Source organism: Megalobrama amblycephala, linkage group LG6 (assembly GCF_018812025.1).
Source record: "Megalobrama amblycephala isolate DHTTF-2021 linkage group LG6, ASM1881202v1, whole genome shotgun sequence".
NCBI classification, from domain to species: Eukaryota; Metazoa; Chordata; class Actinopteri; order Cypriniformes; family Xenocyprididae; genus Megalobrama; species Megalobrama amblycephala.
Window position 1 is genome coordinate 41,597,161 of NC_063049.1, and position 26,295 is coordinate 41,623,455.

Consider the following 26,295-nt stretch of genomic DNA (forward strand, 5'->3'; position numbering starts at 1 on the left):
AATTCTGACTTTATAACTCACAATTCTGACTTTATAACTCACAATTTTGACTTTATAACTCAATTCTGACTTTATAACTCGCAATTTTGACTTTATAACTCACAATTTTGACTTTATAACTCGCAATTCTGACTTTATAACTCGCAATTCTGACTTTATAACTCAATTCTGACTTTATAACTCGCAATTCTGACTTTATAACTCGCAATTCTGACTTTATAACTCGCAATTCTGACTTTATAACTCGCAATTTTGACTTTATAACTCACAATTTTGACTTTATATCACTCAATTCTGACTTTATATCACGCAATTCTGACTTTATAACTCGCAATTTTGACTTTATAACTCGCATTTCTGACTTTATAACTCAATTCTGAATTTATAACTCAGTTCTGACTTTATAACTCGCAATTCTGACTTTATAACACAATTCTGACTTTATAACTCAATTCAATTCTGACTTTATAACTCAATTCTGACTTTATAACTCAATTCTGACTTTATAACTCACAATTCAATTCTGACTTTATAACTCAATTCTGACTTTATAACTCGCAATTCTGACTATAAATCACAATTCTGACTTTATAACTCACAATTCTGACTTTATAACTCACAATTTTGACTTTATAACTCACAATTTTGACTTTATAACTTGCAATTCTGACTTTATAACTCACAATTCTGACTTAATAACTCGCAATTTTGACTTTATATCACTCAATTCTGACTTTATAACACTCAATTTTGACTTTATAACTCGCATTTCTGACTTTATAACTCAATTCTGAATTTATAACTCAATTCTGACTTTATAACTTGCAATTCTGACTTTATAACTCGCATTTCTGACTTTATAACTCAATTCTGAATTTATAACACAATTCTGACTTTATAACTCAATTCTGACTTTATAACTCGTAATTCTGACTTTATAACTCACAATTCTGACTTTATAACTCGCAATTTTGTCTTTATATCACGCATTTCTGACTTTATAACTCAATTCTGATTTTATCATTTGCAATTCTGACTATAAATCACAATTCTGACTTTATAACACTCAATTTTGACTTTATAACTCACAATTCTGACTTAATATCACGCAATTATGTCTTTATATCATGCAATTCTGACTTTATAAATCACAATTTTGTCTTTATATCATGCAATTCTGACTTTATAACTTGCAATTGTGACTTTATATCACGCAAGATAAAAAGTCGCAATTACCTTTTTTATTTCATGGTGGAAACAAGCTTTTATATTATATTCATCAAAAGTGATGATAAACACATTTATAAGGTTACAAAATAATCCTGAAAGAAAATGCATCACCGTTTCCACAAAAAAATATGAAGCAGCACAACTGTTTTCAAATTAAGAAATGTTTCTTTAGCATCAAATCATCATATTAGAATGAAGGATCATGTGACACTGAAGACTGGAGTAATGATGCTGAAAATTCAGCTTTGATCACAGGAATACATTGAACATATATATATAAAATAGAACAGTTATTTTAAATTGCAATAATATTTCTCAATATTACTGTTTTTGCTGTATATTTTTGAGCAAATAAATGAAGCCCTTTGTCTTATTGTTTGCTTTCCCAATTGATGTTATTTAATTACTATCACACACACAGATGGGTTTCCATGTTTTATGGGGACTTTCCATAAATATAATGGTAATGGCTGCATTTACATTACATGGTTCAAGTGACCCAATTCCAATGTGTGGCACAGATCAGATATGACCCACAAACGTGTAAGCAGTAAAAAAGCACATGGATTCCAATATTCTCATATCAATTTCAGGCCTCATTCATATGTGTAAATAAATCTGATATAAATTGCACATGCATTTGCGTCTGCCATGTAACTGGACAGATCAGATATTTCCCTGTCAATGAGAGTCATACGTCATTGAAAAAGTGATGGTGGCGATTGATGTCAACTCAGGTGGACACCAACCACGATCACATGACTCTTTTCAATAGCATTCAATGATTTTTATAATGCACAAACTGTATATTATATCCACTAACCCGTGTTTTTGGTCCTAAAAATAGGCTAATCAGCTATTTATTTATTTTTGTTTTGAAGTAAAATGTGATCTTATTAATTATAACATTGCTTGGCAAACATAAGCAACCTGCAGTAATACATGCTCGAAGAATTATTTCAGTATTTTTAGTAATAAACAACTATTTGGTGCTCAAAAGATGCAAGACGCAGCTAAATGAGGATTGTGAATGACAGTTGACGGTCAAGCCGTCTTAAAGAGGAGAGGGAGTGAAACAAGATCCTTGAAAAGAGAGAAAAGACGTGTCTAGAGAGACATGCTGCAGTTTTGTGGATTCTCGGCAGGCAGACAGACACATGGCCTGCAGACGTGCTGGTGTTCGCTTTAAGCTCATGACTCATGAGTATGTCTGCTGCAGAGGGGCTATCTGTGTCCCGCTCCGGCAAGCCTGCGTGTCCTACACATGTCTGGAGACGTGATACATGATCCCAGAACTGCCATCCAGAACAAGGCCTTAAGAATCTCAGCTGGAATCTGCCCTAGATTTGCCTCTCAGCATTTTAACTCCTTCTTAAAATGTGTGCAAGGCTGCTTTCTACTGATATTAGTGGTGTTTGTTAGGGTTAGCATCACTAGTACACTGCCAAAAAGTGATTTTCTCACTTAGTTCTTTTGTTTTCCAGCACAAATATCTTAATATTCTTCAATAAAGATACATTATCTAGAGAAGCAAGATGACATCTTGACATGTCAGAAATTGCAGCTCCAATAATATTGCATAATGATGGTGACGTCTGCAGTGACTGTTAGTTTTCGAAATGTAGGTTTTTGACAGTGTAACATTTTTGTTTAGAGGTAATTTTGTTCAGACATTCTTAAAAGATGTTACTGGAATGTCAGGTGTTATTCCAGTTCAACTCATGTTCACATTTTAACAAAGGTTCAAAGAAATATGACAGACCAGGTGGATTGCCACATTTTTTTTAGATTCATTTCTTTCTTCTTTTTTTTTTAAATAAATAATGTTTTATTTTATATTACATATAAAATATTTTTACCACTTTATTAGGTACACCTGTTCCACTGCTTGTTAACACAAATATCTAATCAGTCAATCACATGACAGCAACTCAATGCATGATCAAGACATGATCAAGATGATCTGCTGAAGTTCAAACTGAGCATCAGAATGGGGAAGAAAGATGATTTAACCCTTGTGCATCAATTACAAAAAAACGTTACACTTAGGTCCATAGAGGATAAAAATGTCCATTTTCAAAAACTGTCATAAAAATGTGAAGCTTGGGAGCACAGACTTAAGTTTAGTTTCATTTTAAAGAAGACCGTTGGCAGAAACAAGTTTAAAAAGTGAAACAAAAAAAAAGTTATAGAGGTTTTAGTTTATGAAAATGATTTACAAACATTATTTTATATAAAATATATATTTTATGAAACATGTTGAACTCTAAAACATGCTATAAAGCCATAAATCTAAATAAGTTGTATTTCAAATTTGAGGTTGATATCTCAAAAAATGAGCTTTCAGTAAGATTTTGTTTGGGCGCAGTACCACATTTTCTTCACTAGATGCCAGCAAAGCTCAGAGAAAACCTGAGAAAATGGCACGATCTGCTAAAAAATAGTAAAAAAATAATAATTTTGAAGCATTTCCAACAGAATGAAAGCCTATTAACACTCTGAGGTCTGAAAACGCGCCGGCGCGTTTTGCAGTTTTTTTTTTCACATTGCAGCAAAACAGACTTAAAATACTCTGTCATTTTTTGTTATAGAGACATAAGTAATATATCAATTGAAACTATAGAATATCTTCTTTTATTTGTATACACTCAGAGTAAAAACAAAATGTTGTGCTTTTTGTAAAATAAAGAAAACTAACATGATGCGTGATTTCTCCTCTCCCTCTGAACGAAGTCCAATCTGATAGTTCTCAGAAAATGAACTGTAACTTAGTGAATACTAATCACAGAAAAATAAACTTACGTCTAAAAAAACGTTAAGATGTCAGGTTTTAAATCATGTAAGTCAAATCGAAAACAAACCTTCTGTGTTTATGTAATCTGTATGAAAAGAGAGCCATGTCAGAAGTCCATGATTCAGCTCATTATCCGCTAATGCGGCCACGCCCACGGAGCCAGCGCTATTCAGACGCAAATTCAGAGGCAATACATGCATTCATCGTCTCAATCGTGTATTTATTGTCTTGAAAAGTGTTTATCTGGATGTAAAAGTGATGGTTAGGGAGCTCTAGAAGACATGCAGTTAGTTCCTGTTTTCTTTTCTTCTATAGATGAATTTTAGATGAGTTTTGGTTCTTTAGCGCCCTCCGGCTGCAGTATGAATTGGAAACTCCATTCATGGAATAGCCTCTTCTTCTTTTAGATGAATTTGTGGACTAAAAATGCACAGAGAGTGCCCTCCGACTTCAAGGATGAATTGAAAACACCAGCGCTCATAGTAATGACAATGAATATTAAAAAAAATATAACTACTCTGTATAGAAAATTGACATAAGCATATGAGAATCCAATATTTCTCCAAATGTGCATGCTTTTAAACTAAAAGCCTATATTCAGACTCTTTGCATCACAGAAATACATTATATTTTAAAGTATAATATAAAACCATTACTTTATATTGTAATAATATTTTTCTGTATGTTTCATATATCATGATGAGCTTGAGACATCACAGAAGGTTTTTTTCACAGCCTACCTGACTGAAATGCCTCATTAATATGCAAGTCATTTCAGCTCATTACTATCCAATTCTTTTGTCTTCTCAGGTGAGAATGGCCCATTTTCAGTGGTGATTCACGCCTCCATGCATACTGTGTTTCTTGGCAAAAAGTGTCTTACAAAAACTAAATCAATATATTGTTTTATATGAAGGAGTAGGCAGCATAATTTTTACATAATTTTGAAGCAAAAACTCTAGTTTACAACCTCCAATACCCAGAAGTCTTGTGAACACAGATTTACTATACTTTTTTTGGCCTTATTTCAGTGACTTAAGTTTTTTGTTTTTTCAATAACCACGCATAAATGTTATTCCTTCAAAAACACAAACATGTACATACATGTTCCTCACATATTATTGTAGCCTAGTTTGTGCTGAATACAGTGTAATGACACTTTTGTCATTTATATGTTTATGAACAACTGAAAAAAGCACAAATGTCAGGGCATGTCAAAACTTCTCCAGGCCCCAAATCAGCCTCAGACTCCAGAGGGTTAACAAAAATTGCATCATTTTTAGTTAATTGGCCTTGGGATTAAAAATTGCAGTTCTAATGGGTTTCAATGGGGACATTTTTGTCCTTAAGGTCCTGAGACGAACTATTTTGTGTAATTATTGTAAAATAGATTCATTAAAGGAAGTGGGAGTGAAATAGTACAATTCTTATAAACATACACACTTGTGCCAAAATGCATGCAATAACACAGGCAAAATCATCAAATAAACAGAGCTGAAAAAGACAAAAATATCCATAATGTCACACAAGGGTTAAGTGACAGACGGGGTGGTCCGAGTATTTCAGAAACTGCTGATCTACTGGGATTTTCACACACAAAAATCTCTAGGGTTTACAGAGAATGGTCCGAAAAAGAGAAAAAGAGCGGCAGTTCTGTGGGCGAAAATGCCTTGTTGATGCCAGAGGTCAGAGGAGAATGGTCAGACTGGTTACAGAAAGGCAACAGTAAGTCAACAGAAAGGCAACAGTAAGTCAAATAAACACTCGTTACAACCGAGGTCTGCAGAAGAGCATCTCTGAACGCTCAACGCATCCAACCTTGAAGCAGATGAGCTACAGAAGCAGAAGATTTCTGCTGCGACATTCAGATGGTACGGTCAGAATTTCGCGTGAACAGCGTGAAAGCATAGATCCAGCCTGCTTTATATCAGCGGTTCAGGCTGATGGTGGTGTAATGGTGTGAGGGAGATTTTCTTGGCACTCTTTAGGCCTCTTAGTACCAACTGAGCATCATTTAAACACCACAGCCTACCTGAGTATTGTTGCTGACCATATCCATCACTTTATGATCTTCTGATGGATACTTCCAGCAGGATAATGCACCAAGTCACAAAGCTCAAACCATCTCAAACTGGTTTCTTGAACATGACTAGAGTTCACCAAACTCAAATGACCTCCACCAGATCTCAATCCAATAGAGCAGCTTTGGGATGTGCTGGAACGGGAGATTCACATCATGGATTTGCAGCTGACAAATCTGCAGCAACTATGTGATGCTATCATAGCAATATGGACCAAAATCACTGAGGTATGTTTCCAGCACCTTGTTGAATCTCTGCCATGAAGAATTAAGGCAGTTCTGTAGGGTCCAACCCGGTACTAGTAAGGTGTACCTAATAAAGTGGCCGGTGATATTTAGTATTGCTTTTGAGCTAGATGTAGATGTATCACCAGCTCTAGCACACTGCTCTGTTGTTTGGCTCTCAGGGACGGTCAAGGCCAGTGTGTCTGAGTCGGTCAGTGTTTTGAGAATCGAAGAGACTGTCTTATCAGTTGCTTCAGTCATTTCGATTATTATTTTTATTTTTTTCTTTGATAAGTTGTAGCGCCTGACTGTCTGTGCTACCACTGCCCAGTACTGATAAAGACACCGAGCCTCTTTCTCTCTCTCTCTCTCTCTCTGTGTGTGTGTGTCTCTGGTCAGTGCCGTGGAGGATGAGAGGATGATGGAATTCTGTTCTGATCTTAACAGCTCGTGGAGCTTGTGTGGACATGCTGTATGAACAGAGTCTGACTGCAGATTGTGCTTGATAAGTGAGAGTGGGATTAGAAAACTGTGTGTGTGTGTGTGTTTATGGGGGATGGTGTGAGAATACATCACTGGTTCTCAGATTGTTTTGCTTCAGGACTCAGATTTCACATTGGACATGAAGTGGCGACTCACCACAGCTTATTGTACAATAGTCAACAAAAAAAAGTAATATTAAAAATGATATTATTGTCTTTAAAAAGTAATATTACTGCAAATTGCATAGGCCCAACAATATGCAAACGTATTAACGTTAATATAATGTCCACTCTTAGAAAGATTTTTGTGATCTCATGCATGCATGTATTATTGCATCATGTGAAGAAAATTTTGTATAGGATGAAAAACATCTCATGCTCATCAAGCCTGCATTTATTTGATTAAAAATACAGATAAAAACAGAAATACTGTGAAATATTATTACAATTTAAAATAATGGTTTTCTATTTTAATATACTTTAAAATATAATGTATTTCTGTGATGCAAAGCGTCGCATAACCTGATATTGCTGAGTTCAACATGTTCCTGGGTCAACATTTTTGTTGATCCTGGAACAACATTCAAACCAACCAATCAGATTTGAGGGACAAGTTTACAGATTATGTCAAGTTTAGGCTTAAAATCATGAATTGGTGCTTCTACATCAGTGTTATTCATCTATAATTTCCCTCTGATTTTTGGGATAACTTATGGGTAGGATTAGGTTTAGGGGTAGGAATAGAGTTAAGACTAAATTTTCAGACTAGAATGTTGTTCCAGGATCAACAAAATATGTTGACCCAGGAACACATCTTACTCAGCAATATCAGGATGTGCCAAAGTGTCTAAACATTCATATTACCTCTATGGCATTTCATATGTTATATTTGTTAAATTATAGAGAGTAAATGTTGATGTGCAGTTTAATAAATTGCTAACACATTTTATTTCAGTATTTATTATGCATTTCAGTTGATTTCACTCATCTCAGTATAGCAATATAGTTTGGGAATAGCCATGGCAATTTACTAATGTAAGTTATGTGTAGTAAACGAAACCGCGCGTCGATCTGCCTCATTAATTCACACTGAGACAAATAAAACTTGCAGGATTCATATTTAAACAGTCTTTTTGCAGTTTAATATTCACAGACACTATATTGCAATTACAATAAAGAAAAAGAAAAAACTTACCATTCACAATAATTGTCTTGACATAGTTGATCCTCAAAATGAAAGTGAAACCAGCTCTTCCTCTGAGGTTAATCCTTTTAGAATTATTCTTCACCGCATCTCAAAACGATGAAAAGTAGCCTACATGAAACTGACCAAGCTTGAGGCATTTTTCCGAGTTGCTCAGAATTTCCGAGTTCGCCTCAGAATTAGTGGATAATGAGCTGACTCGCTAACGTCTGACATGTCTCTCTTTTCATACAGATTACATAAACAGAGAATATTTGTTTTCAATTTGACTTGCACAATTAAAAACCTGACATTTCAACGTTTCTTTAGACATATGTCTTATTTTTGTGTGATTAGTATTCACTAAGTTACAGTTCATTTTCTGTGGGAGTATCAGATTGGACTTCATTCAGAGAGGGAGACGACAGATCACGCATCATGTTTGTTTTCTTTATTTTGCAAAAAGCACAAAATTGAGTTTTTACTCTGAGTGTACACAAATAAAAGAAAACATTCTATAGTTTCAATTGATGTATTACTTATATCTCTATGACAAAAATGATGGAGCATTTTAAGTTGATTTTGCTGCTATGTGAAAAAAATCCAACAAAACGCGCAAGCGTGTTTCCCGACTTCTAAGTGTTAACATGACATGGGCTACACATTTTTAAATTGAATAAACAGCAGCAGAAGTGTGAAGTTCAGTGGTTTCATATAGGGCTGTAAATAATGATTATGTTGATAATTAGTCTGTTGATTGTTCACTGTAAACCCTAACGCTTAAAATAATGAATTGGTTTGAGTAGGACAAACTTAAATTAAACAAATTAGTTCAGTCAAATTAACTTTTGTGAGTATTTAGCACTTTCATTTTCACAGAACTGATATATTTAGAGTAAACTGAACTGTTTCATTGTTTGGAGTTTTATGAACTTATTTATTTTAATTTAGACAAACTTAAGTTTAACTGAAACTGGGCTAGGATTTCTGTTTCCCAACATGCTTTGCCCATTGCACTCGAAAAGGAGAGTAAATGCTAAAATGAAGTGTTATATAATGTTTTTCTGCAAGATTAATGTTAAGTGGGAGATTTAGTAGTGATTAATGTTTTGTTATGCTAATTTAGAAGAGTTTTGCCAACTTATTCGGGTTTACAGTGTTTCTTTAATTATTCTGATTTTTTTTATTTCTGGATTTATGAAAAGCATGATATTACACATCCCAATATTAGTGAAGATGTGCTCACTCAGTGAATTCTTTGAAGACGTGTTTGCTGTTGGGACGAGCTGAATCTCTAACATTTAGAGATAAGAATATAACCCTTTGATGAAAGTTATGCGCTGGTGAAATCACCTATGAAACACATTAAACAGCAGAAGTAATCCATCAAAGCACCTGACAGGACGGCCCACATGAAACTGTTATGCTTTTTCTATAATGTTTTTTTTTTTTTCTTTCAGTACTGTAGAAGGTTTCTATAATCAATAATCAAATGCATTGTTGATTATTTTCATGCTTTTGACATCCAGTAATTCACCATACAAAACCCATGTTTATTTTAATTGCAAGTGAACCCGTATAACCCATAATCTGGGTTATTGTTGTTGTTTTTCTGTGTAGTTTTGTTCATGGTTTATGAGCATGAGGGCATGTCACATAACCTGTTTACTGAGAGTTTGATTGGACACCTGTCACAAAGAAAAGACAGGAACCCTGCTGTGTAATGTTGTGATGCCTAAATTCACTTTTAAGCAAACAAACTATTTATTTTAATACTCTCAAAGTGACGGCACTCATTGACTTGCATTATACGAATCACCAAATCTTTTTTACTGTACTACTGATTCTGAGGGTGAGTAAATTAACAGCAAATTTTCTTTTTTTGAGTAAACTATCCATTTAATATTTGCTATTTATTGGTTATCAATAGATGCCTTTATTGATTATCAGTATCACTAGACTGTCAATATCAGTGCACTCATAATTCATACAGCACAGGCCTCATGGTGTTTTGCAGTCTTGTGCGCTCCGCATGAGCAGGCATGTAACTCGACTCCTCTAACACCTCCCTCTCCTTCTCCAGCAGTGAGTTTTGGGTTTGTGTCAGCACTCCACTTCCTTCACAATGAGATACTTTCCACCTACAGAAATCTCAAAGTGTTACACAGTCAGATTTCAGTACAGAACTTCATGTGAGACAGGACATCAATGCATGACAGGCCGTGAGCTATCAATACATTGTGGGATAAGAATGGGCCTCAGTTGTTTAAATTTTATTTATTTATTTACTAGTCTTAAATTAGCTTAAATTTTTTAAATTAAATTTGTTTGTTTATTTATTCATTTATTTACTTTTCTTTTAAATAAGATTAAATTGTTTTTATTTATTTATTTGCTAGTCTTTCAAATTAGCTTCAATTGTTTTAATTCAAATTTCTTGCTTGTTTATTTATTTATTTATGCATTTATTTATTAATTTTTTTTCATTTATTTATTTATTTATTTGCTAGTCTTTCAAATTAGCTTCAATAGTTTTAATTCAAATGTATTGTTTGTTTGTTTATTTATTTATGCATTTATTTATTCATTTTTTTCATTTATTTATTTATTTATTTATTTATTTGCTAGTCTTTCAAATTAGCTTCAATTGTTTTAATTCAAATTTCTTGTTTGTTTGTTTATTTATGCATTTATTTATTCATTTTTTCATTTATTTATTTATTTATTTATTTATTTGCTAGTCTTTCAAATTAGCTTCAATTGTTTTAATTAAATTTGTTTGTTTATTTATTCATTTATTTACTTTTCTTTTAAATAAGAATAAATTGTTTGATTTATTTATTTGCTAGTCTTTCAAATTAGCTTCAATTGTTTTAATTCAAATTTCTTGTTTGTTTGTTTATTTATTTATGCATTTATTCATTTTTTTCATTTATTTATTTGCTAGTCTTTCAAATTAGCTTCAATTGTTTTAATTCAAATCTTTTTATTTATTTATTATTTACTAAATTTACTTGTTTTCAAATTAGTTCTAATTGTTTTAATTTGATTCTCTTATTTTCTGATTTTTTTATTTATGCATATATTTATGCATATATTTATTAATTTATTTATTTTTTCATTTATGTTTTTATTTATTTATATATTTGCCAGTATTTCAAATTTCAAATTAGCTTCAACTAGTTAGATTTAATTCAGTTCGCTTGTTTGTTTGTTTGTTTATTTGCTAGTCTTTCAAATTAGCTTCAATTGTTTTAAATTAAATGTCTTGTTTATTTATTCATGCATTTATTTATGCATTTATTTATTCATTCATTTTTTCATTTATTTATTTGCTCTTTAAAATTAGCTTCAATTGTTTTAATTCAAATTTTTATTTATTTATTATTTACTAAATTTACTTGTTTTCAAATTAGTTCCAATTGTTTTAATTTGATTTTCTTATTTATTTACACATTTATTTATTTTTTTTCATTCATGTATTTATTTATTTATTTATATATTTGCCAGTATTTCAAATTAGCTTCAACTAGTTAGTTTTAATTCAATTCATTTGTTTGTTTGTTTACTTATCTTTTAAATTAGCTTCAATTGTTTTAAATAAAATCTCTTTATTTATTTATTTATTTATTTATTGTCTCACTCACTTACTAGTCTTTCATATTAGCTCCTATTTATTTTATTTGATTTGATTTTACCTGGATCATGAAATCAATTTGTCAATAGGGTATATGTCGAACGTCACATGACCAAACTGGAAAACATGCCTCATTGCATCCGCTTGTCAGAGAAAGTGTTAACAGCAGTATGAACTGACGGCATATCTATGGACTTTTAAGGTAATCAGCGAATCTACCTAGTTCTCATTGTTACAGGTGTTTTATTCTATTAAATATCTAAACGTTAGTGTGAAGAAGAAAAATGAAAAAAAGCTTTTAAATATCAATCTGCATATGCGGGGGGCATCAGTTATGCTCATCTTTGCTGGCTCCTTTTAAGTTATCTTGAATAAAACAGCTCATTTTTTCATGAAGCACCTACAAAAGACCTAAACCGGAAGCGATCTGATCTGTTTTACAGAATACGAAAGTTAGATTGCACATAACCCCTATGTTTAGTTTACAGAAAGAAAAAGAAAAAACATCTTCCATGTCGAGGATGTTCTTATGAAAGTTGACATGAAAGTTGTTATGGAGTGTGATTAGGGGTCTGAATCAATGCGTCGTCTCAGCGGGGGATTTCTGCACTCTAAAAGCGTCTTGTCCTGAAGGGCTGGTTAATCCTACAACACTAGGGTTGTAATGTTACCAAATAACTCTTAATGTTCACAAAGCCAAAAATAGTTTTTGCCGTCCTCAGCTCTTTTTTGGGAGACGGTCTGCAGTGGAGGTCACATCATCTGCCGTGAGATAAAGTTGTAGTTTTTCTCAGACCTCCCTGATGTTCTATCTATACTCCTTTATGCGGCTATTTTATCAGGAGTTTTTATTAGAATGTGGTGCTTTTTCTGCAGGGAAAAAAACACTTTCCGAGTTCCCAAGGCCACAGAAGGATGAGTCTAGAAGAGAACGAGATCTCCCTTTGAGTCTCACACGGACTCGTCCCTGGGAGGAAAGCAGACTCCAGAGTCTTATCAAAGATTTAAAAGAGCAGACATTAACGTTCGCTAACTTCACGGCTACAGCTGTTTATTAACAAAAAAAAAAAAAAACGTCACTCGGAGAAACAGCAGACGGTGTACGGAAGAGATTCGTGCTGAGGACAGCAGTATGAATTTCCACGCCAGAAGAGTCACATTGCCCGCTATCACACCTCTCTGCCTGCAGAAAAGGGTATGAATTATTTATGATATATATTATTTATGTTTTTAAATTTTTTGCAGAAACATTACATTAATTGGTAATGCGAGAGGTTTCATAGTTATTTGAACAATAACATTCTGTACTTCAGAATGGCTGCACACAAAATCTCAGGTGGTCAGCTGACATTCGGTCATAATTTCTCGTTGTGTATTACTAGGCAAACACTTGCAGTGAAAGTTTGAAAACATTTGACAGAACTTATGTTTCTCATTTTGATCAAAAGTAAATAAAATCTAAATTGGGAAATATATATAATAATTTATTAACATATATATACAGTCAAACCAAAATGTATTCAGACACCTTGAACATTTCATTCATTAATACAGTTTATTCACTGTAGTTTAAAAAAAAAATGGTAATAAAATATGACAAGGTCTCAGAGTTAAACTGTGTCAGAAAAAAATAATCTTAATTATGTCAGATAACACTTAAGCAAAACATGGTCAGGTCAAAGTGTCTGAATAATTTTTGGTTCCAAATTTTTATCAATTTTACTGGTAGTCCACTGTATGTAGAATTTTTGAGTATAATATGTCACAGTTTACTTTATTTTGCTATCCTCACATACATAAATGAACTATAGTGTCCTGCACCGACATCAAAAATGACTGAATAATTTTTGGTTTGACTGTATATATATATATATATATATATATATATCCGTCATATATATTAGGGCTGTCAATCGATTAAAAATTGTAATCGAATTAATTACATACTCTGTGATTAATTAATCTAAATGAATCGCATACATAATTTTTGCTGTGAAAGTATTAAATATTTAAATTCAAATGAATCAATGAATAATCAGCATTAGTGACATTAAATTCAGAAACTCTTTTATTATTATTTTCACTGTTCAAATAATGGCCATAACAATCAACAATATGACCTAATATGCTAAGGAAATAAATTCAAAGTGCTTCAGGAGGAAGATTTGATGATGTGTGCCGTAACACCAGAGGTTGCGTTAGACTAACTTTGTCCGTCATTTTGACGGACAGGTTCGTAAAAAATCCGTCATAATCTATTATTACCCGTCATTTTAATTTCCATCTTTTAATTATAATAACACATTTAATTGCTTTTATTTTTGTTCACATTTTAATTGGTAATTCACACGTGAAATTTCTCTGTAGCCTACTGTACTATAGGCTACGTGTTGGTAGCCATTGAAGAAAACATGGTTTCATATTTATGTTTAAATAGTCCTATGTTATGCTTTAAATTTATCTATTTGATTATGAAAAGTGAATATATTGGGAGACATGATTTTGACCACTTCATGAAGTTTTGTTTGGTGAAAGCCTTTCTTTAAAGTGAATTTCGTTTTGTAAAAATTGTATCTTAATTTTAATCAATGTTTCATCAACCAATTACCTGGATGTAATAAATAAGAAGCAAATATAGCAGAAAATATAATCATGACATGGAGGCACGGGCGCGATCACTGGCGCGTGAACTGGAACGCGTCTTACATGAATGAACCGAAACTCAGCGTATAGACTGCTTGCCTCAGAGACATGAGAAATATTTCTATAGAAAGCATGAATTTAACGACGTGCTAGGTCGTACCTCTGGATTAACGTTAACTCTTGGATGCTTTGCATTGATGTGGTAGCCTACTTTAGAGTGGACGAACTCCGGTGATATGCTAATTCCTTGCTGCAGACATTGCAGACGACTTTATTTTTATCAACACTTCCATCAGGCCGTTTTTTATAAGTAAATGTTCCAGTCAATGATCCAGGCAGCGCCAGCGCGTTCTCGTCTCCCTCCTTCATTTTACAGTCGAATGGTGGCTAGAACTGCTCCAGGTTCAAAGGTCAATACGGAATGGATTAATCTGCGTCATTTTATATATATATAAATATAGATATATTATAAATATATAATATATGTCTCGTGTTTAACCATTATAAGAGTCAGAGGCAAATCCCCGAAGCACTGGCCGAGATGAAGCTGTTCTCGGCGGGTACACGAGCACCGAACGGCCCCTGACAGCCTGGAGTTCACATCTCTGAAAACATCTAAACAAATTGTAAAATAGATGCTATGCATAAATAAGTCACATATTTTAGGTCTAAACAAATACAAACTCTTAAAACTACATTTTGTGGTACAACAAGTGTAAAAAATACAGTGGATTTGCTCGGCCACCATGACAGTGATACAAGCGATGGAAAAATACGAGTGCTGTTATCACTAGAATATCACACAGCTCTCAGCCAATCAGATTCAAGAACCAGAAAGAAATTATGTGTATAAAATATATATATATATATATATATATATATATATATATATACACTACCACTCAAAAGTTTGGGATCGGTAAGATTTTTAATGTTTTTAAAAGAAGTTTCGTCTGCTCACCAAGGCTACATTTACTTAATTAAAAATACAGTAAAAACAGTAATATTGTGAAATATTATTACAATTTAAAATGACTGCTTTCTATTTGAAAATATTTTAAAATGTAATTTATTCCTGTGTTGGCAAAGCTGAATTTTCAGCATCGTTAATCCAATCTTCAGTGTCACATGATCCTTCTGAAATCATTCTAATATGTCAATTTGCTGCTCAAGAAACATTTGTTTACAATTATACAAAATATTTGTGTACAATATTTTTTTTCAGGATTATTTGATGAATAGAAAGTTCAAAAGAACAGTGTTTATCAGAAATCTAATCTTTTGTAGCATTATAAATGTCTTTACTGTCACTTTTGATTGATTTAATGCATCCTTGCTGAAAAAAAATATTAATTTCTTTAAAAAAAAAAAAAAAAAAAAAAAAAAAAAAATTCTTACTGACCCCAAACTTTTGAACGGTAGTGTATAATGCTACAGAAGCTTTGTATTTCAGATAATAACAAATATTTCTTGAGGAACTAATCATCATATTACAATGATTTCTGAAGGATCATGTGACACTGGAAGACTGAAGACTTATGTGCCCCTGCTAATTCATTCAACTCTTCATACTTGGTTTTTGATTGATTTCACTGATGCTAGTGGAAAAACAAAAAAACAACAACTTTAGATCCAAAACTATTAAGTTGCATTTATTTCAGTGTTGTACAGTGTTGCAACATTCCCTGGCAAATCACTTCTGGAAGTGGATCCAGTTCATTGCAGATAATAGCTTGTTTTCACAGAGAATTTCTCTTTTTTCAGTTTGTAATATAGAGCAGCGTTTTAAACACCTGTAAATGTCACTGGCAGGGATTTCTGATCTCCTCATCGTTGTTGTCATCACTGTATCCGTAGCCAAAAGACACACTCTCTGCACTCAGTCGGACAGGCTAATACCTGCTGAGACGAGTTAAACAATGGCCTGACTGTAGTGTGCTGCTGAAAATACTGCAAATCTGACAGCTTGTGAAAGTGCTCTTGGAAAAGCCACGCTGATAAAATGACATTTGTGCGAGAGCTGAGGAAAGGTCAAGCACAGTGTTGGAGGTTTGTTAACATGCTGTGAGCGGCTCTCTGCAAATCTTCATACGCATGATTGTGGAAGGGAATAGTTTGGCTGATCACATGATACCTGCAGGAGTGAGTGATTTCATTAGTATTCATAGGTATGCAGGTATGTAAATGTGCTTCTAGCACAAATAAAAGGGTTTACTTTTTAACCTCTCAGAATGTTTCACCACCTACAGGGCTTATGTTTTAGATCATTCGGTGCCTATTAAACATGTCAGATGCACACTTATACTCAAAGACCTTTCAACTTTTCATTTTTAGCTTTTGTGGTTACAGTGTCATGTTGGTGGGACCTCGTGGTCTGACAGGATGGCTGTCCATACAGTGACTTTCAGTTGAATTATTTTTATTCTAACACGCTGCCTTTGAAACGCTCTCTTGACACACTGTATGAATGACATTGCAGCTCATTTGCATAAACTCTGTTCAACTTTTCCAAAGGTCGCCTGCACTAATGTTGCCTAAATAGCAAACACTCATTGAAGTCTTTTAAATTAGCTCCATTTATTTATTCATTTGCTATTTTTTCAAAATAGCTTCAATAGTTTTAATTTGATTATTTATTTATTTTTTTATTCACTAATCTTTCAAATTAGCTTCAATAGTTTTTATTTTATTCTTTTTTTAATTTATTTATCCACTAATCTTTCAAATTAGCTTCAATAGTTTTTATTTATTTATTTATTTATTTATTTATTTATTTATTCACTAATCTTTCAAATTAGCTTCAATAGTTTTAATTTTATTCTTTTATTTTTATTTATTTATTTATTTATTTATTTATTTATTCACTAATCTATCAAATTAGCTTCAATAGTTTTTATTTATTTATTTATTTATTTATTTATTTATTCACTAATCTTTCAAATTAACTTCAGCAGTTTTAATTTGATTATTTCTATTTATTTATGTATTCATTCATTCATTCATTCACTAATCTTTCAAATTAGCCTCAATGGTTTTTTTTTTTTTAATTTTATTCTTTTTATTTATTTATTTATTCACTAATCTTTCAAATTAGTTTAAAAGGTTTTAATTTTATTTATTTATTTATTTATTTATTCACTAATCTTTCAAGTTAGCTTCAATAGTTTTTATTTATTTATTTATTTATTTATTCACTAATCTTTCAAATTAGCGTCAATAGTTTTTATTTATTTATTTATTTATTCACTAATCTTTCAAATTAACTTCAGCAGTTTTAATTTGATTATTTCTATTTATTTATGTATTCATTCATTCATTCATTCACTAATCTTTCAAATTAGCCTCAATGGTTTTTTTTTTTTATTTTATTCTTTTTATTTATTTATTTATTCACTAATCTTTCAAATTAGTTTAAAAGGTTTTAATTTTATTTATTTATTTATTCACTAATCTTTCAAGTTAGCTTCAATAGTTTTTATTTATTTATTTATTTATTTATTCACTAATCTTTCAAATTAGCGTCAATAGTTTTTATTTATTTATTTATTTATTCACTAATCTTTCAAATTAGCGTCAATAGTTTTTATTTATTTATTTATTTATTCACTAATCTTTCAAATTAGCGTCAATAGTTTTTATTTATTTATTTATTTATTCACTAATCTTTCAAATTAACTTCAGCAGTTTTAATTTGATTATTTCTATTTATTTATGTATTCATTCATTCATTCATTCACTAATCTTTCAAATTAGCCTCAATAGTTTTTTTTTTTTAATTTTATTCTTTTTATTTATTTATTTATTCACTAATCTTTCAAATTAGTTTAAAAGGTTTTAATTTTATTTATTTATTTATTTATTTATTTATTTATTTATTCACTAATCTTTCAAGTTAGCTTCAATAGTTTTTATTTATTTATTTATTTATTTATTTATTCACTAATCTTTCAAATTAGCGTTAATAGTTTTTATTTATTTATTTATTTATTTATTCACTAATCTTTCAAATTAACTTCAGCAGTTTTAATTTGATTATTTCTATTTATTTATGTATTCATTCATTCATTCATTCATTCACTAATCTTTCAAATTAGTTTAAAATGTTTTAATTGTATTTATTTATTTATTTATTCACTAATCTTTCAAGTTAGCTTCAATAGTTTTTATTTTATTCTTTTTATTTATTTATTTATTTAATCGCTAATCTTTCAAATTAACTTCAGCAGTTTTAATTTGATTATTTCTATTTATTTATTTATTTATTTATTCATTCATTCATTCATTCATTAATTCATTCACTAATCTTTCAAATTAGCCTCAATAGTTTTTTTTTTTTAATTCTTTTTATTAGTTTATTTATTCACTAATATTTCAAATTAGTTTAAAAGGTTTTAATTTTATTTTTTATTTATTTATTCATTTATTTATTCACTAATCTTTCAAATTAGCTTCAACATTTTTATTTTCATTCTTATTTATTTATTTATTAACTAATCTTACAAATTAGCTTCAACATTTTTTATTTGATTCTCTTTATTTTTATTTATTTATTTTAGCTTTTTTTTATTAATTAAAGGCTCTTTGTTTCGGGTAAGTTGGGGAAAGATTAAAAATCTCAAAAATATTGTCTCTATGCAAATAATTACATTCGTTCTTGATATAAGAGAGATAAAATGAATGACTTCCGGTAGCTTTGTAACTGCAATCCACTGTGAACATCAACACACCTTGTTGCATACATGTGTGCATTGAACAATTAATCATAAATAATGCAAACAGAATGCCATTTTTTTTCTGAACTTTGCTCTCATCAAATATATTGAGTATTTTGAAGTGACTTTATATGTAATATTTCAAGTATACATAGATAATGACAGCATCGCTTTCCAAAAGCACAGTGAAAATCACTTATATTTATCTGTAAATGCATCAGAAATGGAAAAAAAATAGTAAATGTGTGAATTGACTGATACGAATGAGATGAGGATGATGGATGATAGATGGAAGATGTGAAGCTGTGTGTTTCTGATAGCACTGCAGCTGCAGAACAGCAGTTCAAGGTTCATTCAGGCTGCTGAACTGCTCTTTATGTTCCCGTCCTTGAGCCAGCGAGTCTCATGCTGTCTTTAGTCGTGTCACAATATTTATGAGTTGAGCACACATGAACCACCTCAGAATCAAAATTACTAGTGGGAAACCCAGACTTCCCGGGTTACGTTGGGTCAATTACTAATCATGCTGGAAACTGTGAATTTTGATTGTATACTTTATTTTAAATATGTATCTTGTATTGTTGATGATGGTTTATTTTGTCCAACAAGAGGCATAAATACATGCAGTTTATTGTTTTATGAAAGACTACAGGAGAACTGGTTTTTACAAGGAGACTTAAGTATGTTTCATTGAAGTACATCTCACATGTTTCTCCTAATATTCCCACAAATGAGCCAGTTGTTTACATACAGACGTACAGTATGTGGAAAGCATAACTAAAAACATTTTGTTTTGGGAGAATTTGATGAGAAATATTCCTATAGCAAACTTTGGTATCATGCCAAAGCCAAGCACAAATTGAGACTTTGAGATGATGGCTTGTAAAAGGAGACACATGTAAGATTAAATCTGAGAAACAGGAGACTTCATCAAAGGCTCCATTTAAACTACATTTAATCTTGTTGCCGTCTAGGAGAAACAACTGAGATAGCATAGTGGAAGTGAGATAGTGTGTGCCTCAACTTGCATTTTCTTGCAAAAAGATTTGTAACTAACTCTAACCTCCTAATCGACTTCATTTTTAACTAATCCAAACAAATTTTGCTAAGAGTTTATTTGGGTGAGGCGGGGTGGGTGCAGAGTCTCACGTGGTGCTTTTGAATTATTTTTATGTTAATAATAACTAGTAGAAAATCTGACAAATCTTTGAATTAGAAAAATCTTTGAAGTCCTTTTATGCAAGGATTTACAGTGAATGAATGCAGACCTCTTTAAAGGGAACCAAACAGGCCATTTGGGAGATGGTCTGAATACAATTCACTTTAATGTCAAAAATGACTTTTGCATGTACCTGGCCTTAGAGCTCATCTTTATCTTGTGTCTTTTGCAGCATCTAGCACAGGTCTCAAATGCATGTTTTCCTTTCCATTACACTGCAAACAATGTCAAATGTGTTGCAAACAGCATTTCACATGAGATGAAAACTCATTATTTTCTAAATGCATATTATAGATCTTATCGTGAACAACTCATTCGTGTGTATGTTGTATATGTATATGTATATATATATATATATATATATATATATATATATATATATATATATATATATATATCAAAATGTCAAAACTTCCGGTGAAAGTTGTTCTCTTTGTTGATGCAGGACTCATCTGCATCCACTTTTACAGGGTTGCTTGATTATGAGTTTACTTTTTTTAACTTTAGTTAGTGTGTAATATTGCTGTTTGAGCATAAACAACATATACAAAGTTACAACGCTCAAAGTTCAATGCGAAGAGAGATATTTTCTTTTACAGAAATCACAGGACTACAACAAACGGCTGGTAGGGACTACAACAAGCTTCTTCCTGGGTTAGTGACATCACAAACCCCAAAATTTACATAAACCCCACCCCTGAGAACACACAACAAAGGGGGCGGGGCCATGTTGGGCTGCTTTAGAGAAGAGGAAGAGTTGTTGTAGTAGAGTGTTGTTGCCATGCTGTCATTTTACGCCGGACTGCTTCACAAATGAGGGTCAATTCAACACTGGATTTGCACAAAAGATTAACATGACGGCACATGCTAGTGGATGAGTTAAATCAACTCCACAGCAACTACATAAATTTATCCACTAACTAGAAGTTGTAACTTCTTCCTGAGTCTCTCCATCAGTGTCGACTCCGGTTTGAACAATGTAAGGCTGAACACTGTTACTGACAATCCTCATTTTGGCTGCGTGAGATTCTCCAGCTTTGTTGTTGTTGAGCTGTTAAAGCTCCGCCCTCTTCTGGAAAGGGGGCGGGAGCAGCAGCTCATTTGCATTTAAAGGGACACACACAAAAACGGTGTGTTTTTGCTCACACCCAAATAGCGGCAAATTTGACAAGCTATAATAAATGATCTGTGGGGGATTTTGAGCTGAAACTTCACAAACACATTCTGGGGACACCAGAGACTTATATTACATCTTGTGAAAGGGGCATTATAGGTTCCCTTTAATGGTACAAAGACCTCTTATATGTCAAAAGATCAAGGCAAATTTAAATATCTCCCCTTTAAGTGCAATGCCCACATCTCAAAATCCATTAAGCAACCAGTTAATTGAACGAAGTGCCCACCTACATTTATTTCTTTTTTGATAATCTATTAGTCTTGGATATGCATCACAATACAGGAGAATAGATCTGATGCTACTTTCGTTTCATTGCAACTGTAAGTCAAGTTGCTTTTATTTCTATAGCGCTCTGTACAACACAGATTGTTTCAAATCTGCTTCACATTAATAAACAGGAAAATAACAATGTTGATTCAGTTAAGTTTAGTGACTGTAAAATTCATCAAGAAACGAGTTCAGTTCAGTTCAGTTATAAGCTATGGAAGCTTGTTTCCGCCACTAAAAAAATAAATAAAAAAGCAGTAATTGCAGCTTTTTATCCCACAATTCTGACTTTATTTATCGCAATTCTGATTTTATGACTCTCAATTCTGACTTATAACATGCAAAAGTCAGTTGCTAGATAAAAAGTCACAATTATACCTTTTTACCTCTTTTTATTAAAGGGGGGGGTGTAATGCTATTTCATGCATTCTGACTTATTTACACTGTTAAAGAGTTGCATTCTCATGCTAAACATGGCCAAAGTTTCAAAACACAAGTTTGACGTATGACAGAGCATTTCTGTGCCAAATGTACAACTTCCAGTTGTGGACATGTTTCGCCGAATTTTTTTGTGAGTATGTCCCTTTATCACGCAATAAAGGGCATAATTCCTTGTTTAGGCACTTCTCCCTGATAAGTGTGCACACACATCACCCAGAGTAAGAGCAAGAGCACGTCCATCAACATGTTTTGTACGGGATACTCGGTTTAGCGTATCTATCTTTTATAAATATGATAAAACTAAAGATTTTCGGAGATATGAAGGATGCAATATTACTCTATATGCGCACGAGATTGGCAGAAACTGTGTGTGATACCCCGCCTTTAAGTGGTGGGAACAAGCTTCCATAATAAGCAGCTCTACAGATGGTAATAGTGTAGTTTTTCGGCTTAAGTCAGACCAGTGTTGATTCAATTCAGTTCAATAGCAGTGTTGATGTTCAGTTTTTAAAATAAAGTAGATTCTGCTATAAATTCCTTAAAGGATTAGTCCACTTTTAAATAAAATAATTTACTCACCCCCATGTCATCCAAGATGTTCATGTCTTTCTTTCTTCAGTCGAAAAGAAATGAAGGTTTTTGATGAAAACATTCCAGGATTATTCTCCCTATAGTGGACTACAATGGGCACCAAACAGTTGAAGGTGTAGGACATTCAGCGTAAGCGTTTTGAAGAATGCGGAAAGCGGAAGCACGTCCAAGGCGATAATATGTGTTTATAAAGCATATACAGTTGTATTTTTCTTTCGAAAATGACCGATCATTTCACTAAATAAGTCCCTTATTCCTCGTCTGGTATCGTTTAAAGCTCTTTGAAGCTGCACTGAAACTGTAATTTTGACCTTCAACCATTTGGAGGCCAGTGAAGTCCACTATAAGGAGAATAATCCTGGAATGTTTTCATCAAAAACCTTCATTTCTTTTTGACCGAAGAAAGAAAGACATGGACATCAGAATCAGGACAATTTTATTTAAAAGTGAACTAATCCTTAAAGTCTGTGGTGTGACTTGTTTATGCCAGGTTCACTTCATCGCACATGTGCCTAGTATTATTGGTAATATTATAATCAATATAATATGCCGGACTGAGACTGAGACAATATTGAGATCTTAGGACACATTCTTTATGGGACAGGAACAGTATGAATGCAAAGGAGTTCACTTTTTAGTCCACTTTTCAAACATCCAGCATATTTATCTAGCGTTTCTTTAATATCACATTTCGCTGAACTTTACCGTCTATTACTCATTTACCTTAAAGGACTGTTTATATTTACTCTGATAAGAAAGCAGCAAGAACCCTGCTCGTTTTATTACCTTGTGACTTTAACAGGTTAGGTCTGGTAATGCTTGTCAGAGAGATTTATGGAGCCTGTCCTCGAGAGGGGTTTTCCTCCTCCTCTCTGTCTTTTTTGTGTCTTGTAGGTCTCTCTTACTGATTAAACAGTGGATCGTTTACCTCATTTGGAGATGATGTCACTGTGGGAGGCTGTGATTGGCTGAAAGGGTTGCTAACCCCGGCCCTGCTGGGGAGCATTGACCTCCTTTTCCTCTCTGAAAGAGGACTGGCGTGTCCTCCCTAGTCTCTACCAATCTGCCTTTCACATACACACTCTCTCTCTCTCTCAACCCCCATCTATTGCTCTTTCCATATGCCTTACAGGGTCCTTCCTGTTCTGCAGAACCTTTCACTCTGTAACTTTGAAGAAATGAATATGTTTGTCTTGCTATTTAAGAAACTATTTTGATGAAATATTTTTCAAAATATATGATCTGGTCAAGCTCAGACACTTAAACTTTATGAGTTATGACCAAAGTTAGTCATCTGTTTTCTCCGAGTCTTGTGTTTTTAAATGCTAAAACTCTTTCTGTGCGATTGCCCTTTAATGTGCATTATTCATCAGTGTACACTTTACTTTCGGATCTCATCATGAATGCCCTTTTCAGCTGACATTCTACATTTTCTCTTACTGAATATCCTGTTTCACTCAGAATTATGTCACATTTCCCAAGTCAAATGTTTTTCAAAAAATGTTTCACATTAATTATAAAGTGGACATGGAATGAAAGCTCACCATAATGCATATTATTGTAGTTAATTCGTGCATATGTTTGGGCATTCTATCTCTATCTCTACCTCTATCTCCCTATCTATTGTTCTTTCCATTTTCCTTATGTGGTCATTCCAAGAAACTTTATTCCTGCTTGAGAAGAAAATGAAACGTGCGATCAATTTTTTACCGCTCGTTTGCACGTCATGTCAATGATATCATGTCAGCCTGGTCGGGACTCGGAGTGTGCGACTGGAGAATAACTCTCATTAAACGTAAGAGAAGAAGGTACGGGGGTTGGTTGAGGTGAAGTCTGTAGGGAGAGCGGGAGAAGTTCTAAATCAATACAAATTTAAATTATGGTAAGAAAAAAGATCTAAGCCGCCAGGAGCCCAATTTAGGAAGGAAGGAAGAAAAAGGAAGAGGGGGAACGTGCAAAAGATAAAGGCATGCATGCAGCTCATCTTGTTATAATATTATTCATAATAAAATAGGCTCATTTATTTCTTATGTTATGCTATGCTGCTTGCTATGCTATTACACATAGGGCAACAATATTCCTTTTTCTGTCCAACTAGCTTACATAACCAGACAGTAAAATGTGATTTTGTAACATAATGTAACTTTTTTTTTAAACATGATATCTTTATCCTTACACTCACTTTATTAATGTTTTTACTGTAAAGTTGTGCAGTTTTTTTTGCAATTTTTGGTGGTTTTTTTATTTATTTGCCTCAATTTATAATAATTTAAAAATATAAAATAGCAACATTTTATGTAAAATCCACTTTTAAAAAAAGATCTACATTCATGGTGATAACATGAAAAATGTGCTTTGGTTTAGTGGACGATTGCTGCCATCTATTGGAAAACTAGATGGCTGCAGAGGATTACTCAATGGTTTTTCATTTAGATTTATCTTTAGACATTATAAAATCAGTGCTATAATGTAGCAGAAGGGGTAATTTACACAGGAAAACCCTATAAAATATTTCTGTAAAACAGCTTTGAAACGATATTTATTGTGAAAAGTGCTATACAAATAAATGTGAATGAATGAACGAATGAATGAATAAACTGATTATCAGTTAAAACATTATCCCCAAGAAAACATGTTTTTTTGGATTGGAAAAGAAAAATAAATCCCTGTGTTCACTTAAAGGGACAGTACACTGTAAATTCTGCCGTTATTTATTTAGCCTCACGTCAATCCAAACATGTAATGCTCGATTTTTTTCATGCAGACCTTTCCATGCTACATTGATTGTTACTTTAGCCCAAAATATACTTCTCTTTTTACGTGACCGTACAGCGCGTGCGACGCGAAATTCGTCATCAGAAGAGTATGTGCACCGCCGGATTTTTGTAACCACGCATACTTGTACGCTCAGGTCGCACATGCGCGTGTAATTTTTTTGCAGTAATTAGTTTATCCACAAGGTGGCAACTGTGCCCTGGGGGCGTCGATTCACAAGATAGTCAAAGAAAAACTGCATAAACAGAACAGACCGGAACGCATGCAAGCTACAGAAACAATGGAGGCCTATATAGACGAGAGATTGTGTGAAGAGGTCAGAAAGTACCCTCATTTGTACAACTCTAGCATGAAAGAACAAAAAGATGTTCACGTGGGTTTTAATTCATGGCGAGAGATTGCTCAAAAGTGTGCATGTGTTGAACACATGTGAATGCGTACGAGTCAAATGAAGTATACTTTGCAAGGCTGTGCGTTTGACTGTGTGCATTCACTGGCATATGCGTAAAAAAAAACGAAGTATACCCAGGGCTTTAGTCTGTCAAGCTCCAAAAAGGAAAAAAGTGGCATAAAGAAATCATAAAATTAGTCAATGCTGCTTGCAATGCATTCCAAGTCTTCTGAAGTCAAAAAGACCCAATTTTAAATAATTATTGTTTATGTTTTCTTCATTGCAGTACAAGAATTGACCATTTTTTATCAAAACATAAATTAAATTACTCAAAATGAAACTGAATTATAAAAATAAAGCAATAAGATTTAATTTTTTAAACCCCAAAAACTAATACAAAATGACTAATGAACATAACAAAAATTACTAAAACTTAAACTAAAATTGA

General features: G+C 32.6%; 1 protein-coding gene across 3 annotated transcripts in view; it reads left to right on the forward strand.

The window, feature by feature from the left end:
- The window catches only part of grb14 (growth factor receptor-bound protein 14), a 91,529-nt gene that overhangs the window by 37,533 nt on the left and 27,701 nt on the right, over positions 1–26,295 (forward strand). Inside the window, exon 1 of one of the 3 annotated variants that reach the window (XM_048194674.1) lies at positions 11,633–12,826. The exons of the other annotated variants lie outside the window; for them this stretch is intronic. Coding sequence (XP_048050631.1) covers positions 12,764–12,826 — 63 coding nt within the window. The 5' untranslated portion in view covers positions 11,633–12,763. Of the gene's footprint in view, positions 1–11,632; positions 12,827–26,295 lie in introns of those variants that run through there. 3 annotated transcript variants of the gene reach the window in all.